Consider the following 13347-nt stretch of genomic DNA (forward strand, 5'->3'; position numbering starts at 1 on the left):
TATTGATGCTATTAATTTTATTTATGCTAAAGGATTTAAGTATATCTTATTTAATTCTTAAATACTGGTTCCTCAAAGAGCTTGCTACATCCTGTTTTAATTTAATAAACTTTTAAATGGTAGATGTTCATATATTAACAAAAAATACTTCAGCAAAACTTAATAAAGTTTAAAGAACCCATCCTGTAGGACTGATGATTAAGATGACAACTTTTAACCCTCTCAAATAAGCAGAATTATCTTGCCTTATCTCCTATTTGAGGAGAAGTAGATCCTTCCACATCCTTAGCTTGAAAAGCAATAGTCAGTTTCACCCCACAATCATCATAAGCAATAATGCCATCTTCCGCCTCCTAAAAAAGTAGATAAAGTTAGAATACAATGAAAACAATCTCAAGAACAAAAAAGCAATTTAAACTGTAGTTTTTACAGATCCTTAAACCAAAGACTTGGTACAGCCAAAGAAATTTCTTATTCCAGGGTTAATAATAACAGCTTATTCATATGAATAAAGGTGGTCTTGCCTTAACCCAAGACTGCCTCAATCTGCTGCAATGGGTCTTTTATAGTCTTAAGAATCTAATTTTTGCTGCTGAGGAGGGAAAGCTTATTGAAAAATTCCAATACATCTATTTTATATTCCTCATAGCCAATCAGAAATCAAACTGGGCATGTTATTTTCAACTGTGTGGAAATTCTACAGGCAAGAAGCTTTAGTATTCCCTAAAGAAGGAACAAAAGTATCTCTTTAGTACTTTAGTATCCCATAGTACCTTACATAATATTTTGTATATACTTTTTTTTTTTTTTTTAAATAGAGACAGGGTCTCACTCTTGCTCAGGGTGGTCTTGAACTCCTGAGCTCAAGCAATCTTCCCGGCCTCAGCCTCCCAGAGTGTTAGAATTATAGGCGTGAACCACTGTGCCCAGCCCAAATTTTGTATATACTGTCAATCAACATACTCACCAATGCATGAGAACTTAATTTGGTATAGGATCTAGTATAATTCAGAGCACTTCATACAAAGTAGGTGATTAAGTTATGATATACCAGTATTTCCACAATAACACTTAAATCGTCTTATATGAACGACTAGCTCTTCAAAAGTCTAGACCAATTCATTTCTCCACTTCTACCATTCCTACTCCGTTTATGACTGCAATTAACAATTACTTAGTGAATATGTGCAATATACCAGGCATTATATGTTATCAAACTTACTTAATCTTATGATAAAACCATCTCCACAGTTACTGTTATCCTTCATTTTACGAATTGGAAAAGACTTAAGAAGTTAAATAACTTGGCTAAGTTTACAAAGGTAAGCACAAAATGATCCAGAGAATTTGAGTTTGCTTAAGAGCACTAATGTCGGTTAATTCAGGTCTGACTTTAATGGCATCAACTTTTTTGCAAATCAACCAAACTCAAAATCTTAGCATTCACTTTTTGCTCTCAACCCTCTCTATTCACCAATCTCAATATCCAGTCAACATCTGATAAGATGCTGTACACCAAGTATATTAAATAGGAATAAGAAAATCCCTGCCCCCAAGGAGCCAGTGCAGTAGAGGAGGTAACATTCATAAACAGGTAAGTGTAACACACTGTGATAAGCACAATGACAGAAGGACTTACTAGGACATAGTATTGATCTAAGAAAAAGAAAACAATAAAAGGACAGGAAAAGTCTCACAAAAAGGTTGTCTTTATCAAGCCAGTTCTGCCAGAGATGTGATAAACAGGGAACTCTGAGTTAAAAGCCATTAAAAATAAGCCCCGCTGAAAAATTTATTTTTATTGTTTTATTGTTTACAGTATCAACTGCCCATGTAAAATTCCTACTATGAGCACTGTGGGGACGTTTTAAACAAAAGAGGAGACAATTATTTTTTAAGTTTAAAAACAAGCTCTGAGATGAATCTCCCAAACTATAAATAAGTAGTAAACAAGATGCTATCTCTGCTCTTTCTAGCTCCTAAGCAGTTATTTTTATATTATGTGACTTTCCAGTATCTCATATATCTGGTCTACATCCATTAACTCTGTTCCTAGTTCAAGGACTGTCTTAACTTTTAAGTAATTTCCTATTAAATCCTTTTCATCTTTTGCCTTCCTCCACCCCATCCAGGCTTCATACTGCCACCATTACCTTCTTGAAGCACACACTTGATGTCATCTTTCAACAGAACTCTTTTAATTGGGTACAGAACAAGGTCTAAATTCTTTATGTAGCAATAAACACCCTCTCAGTCTAGCTGTATCCCAAATTTTCATCCTTATTTCCCCTATTTCCTCACCAAAAACACTTTCTGTCAAGTAAGCTACTCATTGTTTTCTAAAGAAACCCTGAATTTTTCTCTTCTCTACCTATACTCTGAGGAATGCTCTTTTCTATCTCCATCTATAATAATTTCCATCTGTGTCAACACCTTACTGAAATCATCCCTAAGATCCTGCCAGTTAGAATTTCCACCAGAGCATTTTCATTGACCAATGTTAACATTTCATACTTATTTCTCTACAACTCTCAATTTGTCATTTTATTGAAAGCAGAAGCCACCTCAGATATCTTTATATTTCCTATTCAGTGGATTTTTCAACAAATGGAGTACAAAAGTGTGAACTGAATCTACCCAACTTTGGAAGTTTTAAACTGCTTAGAAGACAAGTACTATCATTTTAAATAAGAGGTTCTCAACTGAAGCCAAGTTTGCCTTCCAAGGGACATCTGGCTATGTCTGGAGACACTTTCTGCTGTCATATGGGAAAGTGAAGATATCGGCCTTTAGTGGGTAGAGGCCAGGGATGCTACTGAATATCTCATTCCCCACAGCAAAGAATTATCCATCCTGAAATGTCAACTGAAGTTAAGAAATTTTGCTTTCATTAGCTCAATGTTAATATTACAAGGAATTCTAAAAGAGACAAGCTCCATTATTATGTAGACTTGTATTATTATGAGCCTTTAAGCAGAAGAGGAATAAAGAGCTACAAAATCATTTTGATCAAGTAAAACTTACCTTCTCTTTGCTTTTATTTGGGCTAGTGGTTTTAGGAGTGGAAAAAGTGGCTTCTTTTTCTACAGTGCCCAGAAAACGATGATCTGAATGGGAATGGAATGAAACCGTGCCCTTGGGAAGTTTTTTAATCCTAACAGCATGATTTCTTTGGGCAGAGAGCATATCCTACAAATGATAAAAACAAAATTAACTTCATCTTTGACAAAGCAGACAAAAACATACGCTGGGGAAAAGAATCCCTTTTCAATAAATGGTGCTGGGAAAACTGGACAGCCACCTGTAGAAGGCTAAAACAGGACCCACACCTTTCACCTCTCACAAAAATCAACTCACGCTGGATAACAGACTTAAACCTAAGGTATGAAACTATTAGCATTCTAGAGGAAAAAGTTGGAAACACTCCCCTAGACATCGGCCTAGGCAAAGAGTTTATGAAGAAGTCCCCAAAGGCAATCACAGCAGCAACAAAAATAAATAAATGGGACATGATCAAACTAAAAAGCTTCTGCACAGCCAAAGAAATAGTCATGAAAGTAAACAGACAACTTACAGAATGGGAGAAAATTTTTGCATCCTATGCATCCGATAAGGAACTCAATAACTAGAATATACTTAGAACTCATGAAAATCAGCAAGAAAAAAATCAAATAACCCTATTAAAAAGTGGGCAAAGGACTTGAACAGAAACTTTTCTAAAGAAGACAGAAGAATGGCCAACAAACATATGAAAAAATGCTCATCATCTCTAATCATCAGGGAAATGCAAATCAAAACTACAGTGAGATAACACTTAACTCCTGTGAGAATGGCCTTTATCAAAAAGTCTCCAAATAACAAATGCTGGTGTGGATGCGGAGAGAGAGGAACACTCCTACACTGCTGGTGGGACTGCAAACTAGTTCAACCTCTGTGGAAAGCAATATGGAGATACCTTAAAGCGATACAAGTGAATCTACCATTTGATCCAGCAATCCCATTGCTGGGCATCTACCCAAAAGATCCAATGACACTCTACAAAAAAGACACCTGCACTCGAATGTTTATAGCAGCACAATTCATAATAGCAAGGCTGTGGAAACAGCCCAAGTGCCCATCAATCCAAGAATGGATTAATAAAATGTGGTATATGTATACCACGGAGTACTATTCAGCTCTAAGAAACAATAGTGACATAGCACATCTTATATTTTCCTGGTTAGAGCTGGAACCCATACTATTAAGTGAAGTTTCCCAAGAATGGAAAAACAAACACCACATATACTCACCAGCAAATTGGTATTAACTGAATAGCACCTAAGTGGTCAGATAGGTACTACAGTAATAGGGTATTGGGCAGGTGGGCGGGTATATACATATATAATGAGTGAGATGTGCACCATCTGGGGGATGGTCATGCTGGAGACTCAGACTTGTGGGGGGAGGGGGGAAATGGGCATTTATTGAAACCTTAAAATCTGTACCCCCATAATATGCCGAAATAAAAGAAAAAGAAAAAAAAATTAACTTCAAACTGAAAAAGGAAGCACCAGGAAACCACTCCCAATACTTTGCTCAAAAAATACTCACAGGAACCACAGTAAACTCTACTTCATCTGCAATATGGAGCTGGTTCCCATCCAGAATTTCACTGAAGTGGAAGAACATACGAGCATCACGATCCACACACTTGATGAAACCAAAACCATCTCTCATGGCAGCAATCACACCCTGAAACCCAAATAATATTTTCACTGGCTGTGAAGCTTGTCAAGTACAGGCAACATTCAGGTTTGGAAGCACCATCAAGTTAAAATAATTAAGAATTCTCTCTATTAATGGACCCAAATACTAAATCCATATATTCTTTTTCCATTTAAATATAAACTCATTGCTTCCAATAAAGTAATTTAACCTCAGCAATTTTTCTGAGATTCCCCAGATGCTACTCCTTGGCCAATACACACTAGAAAAAGTTAATATACTTTAATGTAAACACACACAAACACACAATATATTTCATAAAATACCAAGCCTAATGCAACATTACTTCCAGAAATTTCAATACTTTACAGACCAACACTTCAAAGTAGACAACAAATTTAACTCTCTAGTTTCTACCTCAAAAGATTTTATGTGAGTTTAGGCATAGGAAGGACTTAAGATTTAGGTCTGAAGAATAAATATAGGAAATCCTTTCTCATTTCTTTCTTCTCTTCTTACTAAATTATCAGCTTTATGAGGGCACTGTATCCAGAGTACCTGGGACAGGGTAGGCACTCAAATGTTTACTGAAACAACAAACACAAATTATCAACTTGCCAGTGAATTGCACACTACATACCTGCATATTGCACACGTGATTATTTTAAGTTTTGAATATGACCTAAACAATATTCTGACATTTAATCCTTGCTAAGTCCTGATGGCAGTAGCCAAGCTACATATTCCATAGTATAAAGCAAAACAGATCCTGCCTTTGTAACTTTTTTTCTTAAAAATCACATTTCAGAGCTCCAAACTTCTAAAGTTAAAAATATATCATAAGTGTCAAATATAATCAGTTCTTCAAAGTCAAAGGTTAAAAAAAGTTTCAAGAAAATTGCACTAAATGTACCCAGTTCCTCTGACAACAGTGAATTACAGTGTACATGGTATGCTCCCAAACAAAATTAAATATAAATTAGGTCTGAGAAAGTTCATGAAAACTGAGCATACAAAACATGTTTGGTAAATAATTCTGGTGTCACTCCTGGACCTATACCATTTAAAAAGAATTTGCAAAGTTCTGCCATAAAACAAAACCTATTTGACTTTTATTTAATCTAGGTTACTAAAAATCTTAGGATAGTCTGGGAAAAATCTACTTTTTACAATGGTGCTTAAATTTCCTTACTCTTCATATTTAAGGGTCAGAGAATCACTGTCTATAAAATACCATAGCAGTCTTCCTGCCCAGATTTCTGTTCTGAAACTTTTTCACATGTATTTCCAGGATAACTGTCAGAGATATACGTCGAACCCTGACTGACTCAAATGTCCGTGGTTCTTAACCATCAACTGCTCAATGTGGTCATTAAATTTTAAAATTCTTCAATTTAGTAGCATGAACTTGAATACAAGAGATACAAATCCGATAATAACCAATACTTACCATTTCTCTGGCTTCATTAGTGAATTGAAATGTATTAGATAGAACTTCTATATTGGTTGCTCGTTCTAATTTGTCACGTCGGTCTGTTGAAATATTAAACCTAACATGGTCACCTTCCAGCAGAGTCACCTTGGATTTTGTATCTTTGTCTCCAAAGGGAAGTTCTTTAGGAATCACAAAGTCAACTTTGATGCGTCCTGGCAATGGGTCACTCTGATGAGAAGGAAAAACGATTTTAGCTGGAGATTTCTCATCCTTCCTAGTTCTAAGTCAAACAAGAAGAACACATAGCAAACCCATGTTATTTATAATATAGTTCCCTGAAGGGAAAAAAGTGTTGACAACATAAGTCCAATGTGAAAGCTTCACTTTCTAAGGTCACATGATACAACCATAAAAATCACAATATTGCAGTTAAAACCATGTACTCTGATACCAAGAGATTTAAGGAACTTCCTCAGCAATGATACCACTTGTGTCCTCAGCTCCCCCACAAAAGAAACAAATCTGGGGGATGAGTTGGGGAGAAACCAGAGAGGAGGAAACAAATTGTACACCCGAACTACAGCCCAATGCAATCTGGTTTTTTCCAATTTAACCAGCCATTTCTTCTTCTGGCCTTTTTCTCCTTAACACCCAGTAAAAAAAAAATACATATGTTCATGGATCAATCAGTGGTTTAACATTTAGTTTAACTATACATATCAAGAGATATTTAATTATATCACTATGATTCAAATAAAATAAAATTACAGCATATCATACCAAATTATTCTATTACTGATAAGGCAAAAGAGGACTTTTCTGAAAAAGATTATTTACCTGGTTTTTACTGGATACTTTTGGGATAACTTTGGTTACAATTCCTTCAAAATGTTCAATGCTGATATCTTCAAAAATGACGGTTCCTTGAGGCAATAGTCTGACATCTGTTGCGACTTCTTTACCCTAAATCAGAAGGGGTTAGAGCAAGGGGAAATCACATAATTTTAAGTGTTTCCTAAAAATATAAACCACTACTAATCATAAAAGGCCAAAAATCAAGTTAGTCAACTATCTTACATTTCTGTCCTTGATTGTGAATTCCACGTCATCTCCAGGCTGTAAGGCTTCTAGGTCACCCTTAAATTCACTATAGTGAAAGAATATCTCTTTTACAACATCACCTCTTTCAATAAAGCCAAATGCCTCCTAAAGCAAAACAAAAACACCCAAGAAATACCAAGTACATTATTACCACTCCATGTACAAATTTATGATTATATCTTAAAATCAATTATACTACAGTCAAAACAATATAATTTGATAAGTCTAACATTACCAATTAAAGAGCCCATTTTAAAGAACATAATGCATTAGCAACCAAGGAATTTTTAAGAGATTACTTTTGAGGTTAACAATGAATTACTATTAAAGGATAAGACAAAAGTAAAAACAAAAAGCTTGAGTTTGAAGTAAAAGACTTAAAGTAGTCAGAGAAAAAACTTGAGTTTCTCAAATGTGTTGATTCTTACCTTCATGGCACAAACTACTCCCTGACAGCGGGTTTGTTTCTTTTTCAACAGCATAATGTTACGAGCACTTACAGCACCAGTACTAGAAAGGAATAATTGGGAGGGGAGATCAAAGAGGAGTTAAAAATGCACTGGCATAGTTAGATGTAAGTCTAGAGAAACTAGTTTTCTGGGGCTTTGAGAATTCTGTCATCGTTAAGGACAAATGTAATGATTTATAACAACTGATTTTTTTCATATGGCTTCATATGCAAAGGAATTTTGCTCAAACTCCCTAGCTTTCTAAATCTGGCATATACACAGATCATTTTTCTCTGGGACTATCGTTAAAAGATTTGTTTTTACAAATTTACATTTGGGTACCTGATGTTCTACTATGCTTTTATATTCTACTAAAATAAGCCACAAAGTGAATGCTACCAAAGGCAGGGAACAATGAAGTTTTAAGGTTATTCATTGAACATTTAGTAGTTATTACATCTACAAACTAAGGTACTAGTGACACAGAGATAAATAAGAAATGGTTTCTGTTTTCAATTGAGTACTAAATTTAAGAGCTATCCCATTGATTATTTCCGATTAAACAGCCATAAAAGAAAGCTGAGTAAATGCAACGATTTTAAAACAACTTGTTGAGGTTTTAGAAATGATGACATTCACCTACACTGGAGAACTGAAATCAGTTAGACACCACATGTCGCTGTACTGCCCTGATCTTTGAACAGTGGCAACAATGAAAGTTTAATTTTGTCTTATAGATAGCATAGACTACATACACAATAATAGTATTGTTGGTGTAGATGCTTTAAGAGAAGAGATATAGACCAATCAATTATTATTATTTCCCTTAATTCTTCATGGACAAACAGCAACTCAACTGTGCTTTTTATTTAAAAAATTTAACAGTCTAACAGACATCAGAAAAATTCTACTTGCTTTTGTAACTTATTGCAGTGAAAACACTTTAGAGTCAGGTGGGGATTTTAAAATCTATTTAAAAGCTTATCTGAATTTAGGCAAGTAACTTTGTGAGAATTTATACATCATTTTACAAATGAAGAAACTTATCAGGTAAGTCTATTCTAAGTATTAATAATATATAAAGTTTTCAGTATAAGTGCTTAGCACACAGAAGAACTTAATAAAGGCAAATAAAACCATTTCTGTGGCTCCTGGCCTCAAACTCAAACGCTATTCTCTAGTTTCCTACCTCTGATTAAATTGAGGCCTTCAGACTGAACTAATATATTCCTAAACCCACAATTAAATCTGATTCCTCCTAGCCTTGCAAAAGGTAAGGTTCAAGGCAAATAATTCTGTGGATGCTCTTGAGACTTTTGCTTCCATATGCTATTACATAGTACATTCCTAGTACTTTCTTCAACTTCTTATTTTTAACTTCCTTCTCTGTTTATATCTCTTCTCTCTCCTACCCCAGAATAAAATTAAATCTCCCTGGGTTTTCTTAACTACATTTTCCTATCAATATTTCCAGCCCATTACTAGTTTCTAAGTCTCAGACCATACACATGCAACTGCCTATTTGATATCTCTATCCAGATATACCACAGACACCTCAAACTGCAAAAATATAATTCTTTTCCCACCCTGAATATATTCTCCTCAGTCTAGTTAACGGTACCATCATCTGACCAATAGAATAGCATTTGGGGTTCTCTTTAATTCTAATGACATCTCTAACTAATCACTTACTGAGCTTGATGATTTTATCTTCCCAATGTGATCTGACTTCACCCCACCACCCTTGGCCTATCTGTATTAGGGACCCATCTTTCATGTTGACTGTCTTATCACTGCCTCTAGTCTAGAGTATCCCCACCACTTCCAAAGAGCTAAGCCAATCATACTTCCTTGTTTTAAATCCTTCAAAGATCCTATGATCATGAGAGAAAGCTCAAACTTCACCTTCCTACAAAGCCAGTCAATTAAGTCAACAAACTTTTGGCCATTTTTCCTCTACCCACAATGCTCTTTTCCCTCAATTCCCTAGTGACTCTACACCCTTGCCTCAAAACTTACCTCAAGCACTGTTACTTTTACAAAACTTCACTGATCTCTAAACAGCTCCTGAAAACTCTGACCATGTTTTAATTACCTTCTTATTGCTGACAGCCTACACAATTCCTGTCATAAAATACTCAAATCCTGAAATATTAATACTTAACTGATGAATAAAAAAATGTTTAAAAGATCACGAAAACTATCCAGGATTTACTTCAAATTTCTTAATGTAAAAATATCAAAAAGAGTCATTTTTAAAGAAACTTACTGTTTATTGTTATCAATTACAAAGTTTATTTTATCTCCGGTTTCCAGCTGAACGTTCCCTTCGACATCTTCAGGGGTGTATGTCAGATAAAACACTTCCTGTGAATTAATAAGTTATTATTACTATCTTGGCAGGATGCATATTCACTGTATACTGTGATTTACTTACTTAAATACCACTATACTGGCATTTTAAGCCAAATCTCTTAAAATTAAATGCTTTATGACAAGTTGTTTTATTCATATAAACACACACTTCCCCTCCAAGGTACTGATGACTTTTGCGAGTCCACAGCTGAGCAGCAATCCAACTTCAAAAAGCTTACACATGTGGAAGCATTTGCCCAGAGACTGTAGTTACATTTCAAAAAAACAATTTTATGTAAGGCATTCCAAACAAAAAAGCTGGAGTTAGTGCATAAAAGGAACCAGAAAAAAGATCCCCCCCACAACCCCCAATAAGAGATTAAAAGGAACATTTTACCTTAATGTTCTAACTAAGGTCACACTTGGGCAAGCTAAGACACTTGGAAGTCCTATGGATTTCTTTCTTTTAAAATTTTTTGATTATGCTGCACTTGAAGCCTCTTAGAAACCAAATTCAAAACTGATTTTAGCAACTGCAGCTTACGTTTTCTATTTTGAATTTTAAAGTACGCTTATAGATCACATGGTGGATCAGGCAAAGGTTTAAGAAAAATACACAAGTTTACCCCATTACGTTCGTAGCATACACTCCCTGTTGGACTCTGACCCAGGGCAGCTGGAGATTTACTCTCTAAGTTGTGAGGAACAGCGCACACAACCTACCAGTCAAAAAAAAAAAAAAATTTCCATTGCTAATCATTTCAGGAGCAGCACTGTGCAATATAAACTGAATTTTAATATCCTCTATACTATATACAGGGATGCATTTTAATATGATCCACAAGAGGATGTCATGCTGCCAAGTTTCAAACTTACAGTACATAAATTGACTGTAAGTATAGGCTTAATATGTAAAAACTCAAATTGAGTCTTGACCGTATTTTTATTTCAGGTCAAGAAATGCCAGTGCTTTTGATATAATTTTAAAATAGTAATCTTTATATACTATAGCTCTCTTGCGTGCAAACTGAGGAGATGGGGAGAATCTTCCTTTTCTAATGTGAAAGATATGCAAATGCAGGGCCCTAAGAAAACAAAAAGCATCAAAGTCACTAACTTGTCCATTCATTCGTTCTTCAGGGAGGATTTCTGGTTTTATCTTCACCAGTTTAACAGCAATTGGTTTCCCAGTCCGCCGGTCAGATGATACTTCGAATTCAACGTCATCTAAAATAAAGAATGTGTTGTGTTTGGACTACTTTTTGCAAAATGATATTCGTATTTCCAAGCTACACTTAATGTAGCATTTCAACTGCCTGTAGACCAGTGGTTCTCAAAGTGCAGTCCCTGGACTAGCAGCATCAACATTGTTGAATTTGCATTAGTAGAAATGTAAATTCTTGGGCCTCATTACAGTACTACTCAAATACAAACCCTGGGGATCAAGTACAGCAATCTGTGTTTTAACAGGCCTTTGGAGTAACTCTGATAATACGATAATGTTTCTGAACCACTACCTTAGAGTAGGAGAGCAATGTGTTAGCCTTAATTTTCATGGCATTTATACATATTACAAACAAGGCAATACCAATAATAACTTTTGGCAAGCTTTTTTTAAACCTCTCTGTACTTCAGTTTCCTCATGTGTAAAATGAGAACACTTCCCAATAGGAATGCTGTGAGGATTAATCAAAATAATGCTCCGATAGCATATACTGTACTCCTTGAGTATTTGCTGCACCAAACACTCATGTTAGCTATACTGTACTCATTTCCTTTCTCAAAGATGTTTTATAAAAAATACCGAGCCCTAATAACTTCCATCATTTAATAAGCCAAACATTTTCACATGATGACATTCTAAGAGTCATTTTCTTTTAGGCACTATCAAAAACAGTACTTAGCATAATAACTGTAAGATTATAAAAGTTAAATATTTTTACTGCTTAAAATCTAATATATAAACTATCATCAGGGGGAACAATTGAATCTTCCAAGCATCTATTATAAAAATATGCAAAGACATCTTTTAGTCGATTAGTTGTTCACCCCACAAAAAGACATGATCATGACAGAAATTAGGAAATCTGCTAATTTATACAGACATACTTCAGTAACTGGCACAACTAAAAAATTTTAATTTTTATTCTTTAAAACACTCTTGAAAAACACTCATGAACAAGTGGATGTGCAAGAGAAATTTCCTGATTACATTTTTTAAAAAGAGAACTGACAGATTACCTCCTACTTTTAAGTCCTGCAGGTTGCCATTATACTGTGAACAGTGGAAGAAAAGTCTAGCTTGACGTTCTGAACACTGAATAAATCCATAAGAGGTTAACAGTTTTTCAATAACCCCAGTTTCACGCAGTGCTGCTGAAGTACCATTGGGGTACCCATTGTGTCCATTGTTGTGGAGAAGGTTTGGATCAAAGCTCATCTGTTTTAAAAAGAAAAAGAACTCAATATATACAGATCTATACATTATCTCCATAGCATACTAAGCCTGATTAACAAATCACTAAATCTTCAATATAAAAAGGCAAATAAAGGTAAAATAGATAAAGGGAAGATTATGGGCTTTTATTACTGAAATGTTAATTCAGCTAAGAAAACATTTCAGAGGAAACAATTTAATTATTTTGAGGAAATGCCCCCACTTATAGAATTTTCACTTACCAGACAAAATAGAATTACTGGAGTTTAATATTAAAATAAAGCAACTACATTAGAAGCTGCCTTTACGTTAACTTTAAATTACTAAAACAATAATTTCAGAACAAACGTTAACCAATATTCAAGAGATGCCAACCCCAAACTACCAAGACCCTTCCTTGTTTATCCCCATTTTGAAACTTCAAAAGACACCTTAACACTATTTGGTAAGCCATGCATCTTGTAGGCATGTTTAAAGTTAGTAGAAATTAACACAATAAAACTTTCTATGCAATACTTAATTCAAACTAGAAAATTTCAGAGTAATGCATGCTTAGGTCCTTTAATGGAAAACAATCCAAAACAGTTAGAAAACTTCAGAGACACAACTCCAAGACACCAAAACCTCTTCCTTCCTAAAATGTTCAATCATTTCACAGGTACATTTAAAGACACCTTTCACCAGAAAGAAATCCTTCACCTTTTAGACACTGATGAAATCTCTCAATACTGTCATTTCTTTTTCATTCTATAGTGAAAGAGGAGCTATTTCAATGCAATGCAATGGACTCTATTTAGGTCATCAAATATATCACATTGGATATTTCATTTTACCTTATTTGAGTAACACAACAACAAATTATTTTA

General features: G+C 34.7%; 1 protein-coding gene across 4 annotated transcripts in view; it reads right to left on the reverse strand.

Annotated features, from left to right (window-relative positions):
* CSDE1 (cold shock domain containing E1) overlaps positions 1 to 13347 on the reverse strand; it is a 44120-nt gene that overhangs the window by 9621 nt on the left and 21152 nt on the right. For 2 of the 4 annotated variants that reach the window (XM_012778402.2, XM_012778399.2), the window contains 11 exons: positions 12286 to 12484; positions 11162 to 11271; positions 10671 to 10763; positions 9959 to 10056; positions 7669 to 7750; positions 7217 to 7345; positions 6977 to 7102; positions 6155 to 6367; positions 4591 to 4731; positions 3025 to 3189; positions 246 to 353 (listed from right to left, as the gene is read on the reverse strand). In XM_012778402.2, coding sequence (XP_012633856.1) covers positions 246 to 353; positions 3025 to 3189; positions 4591 to 4731; positions 6155 to 6367; positions 6977 to 7102; positions 7217 to 7345; positions 7669 to 7750; positions 9959 to 10056; positions 10671 to 10763; positions 11162 to 11271; positions 12286 to 12484 — 1464 coding nt within the window. The remainder of the gene's footprint in view (positions 1 to 245; positions 354 to 3024; positions 3190 to 4590; positions 4732 to 6154; positions 6368 to 6976; positions 7103 to 7216; positions 7346 to 7668; positions 7751 to 9958; positions 10057 to 10670; positions 10764 to 11161; positions 11272 to 12285; positions 12485 to 13347) is intronic. The other 2 variants (XM_012778404.2, XM_012778401.2) reach the window with 1 other exon arrangement.

Source organism: Microcebus murinus, chromosome 2, assembly GCF_040939455.1.
Source record: "Microcebus murinus isolate Inina chromosome 2, M.murinus_Inina_mat1.0, whole genome shotgun sequence".
NCBI classification, from domain to species: Eukaryota; Metazoa; Chordata; class Mammalia; order Primates; family Cheirogaleidae; genus Microcebus; species Microcebus murinus.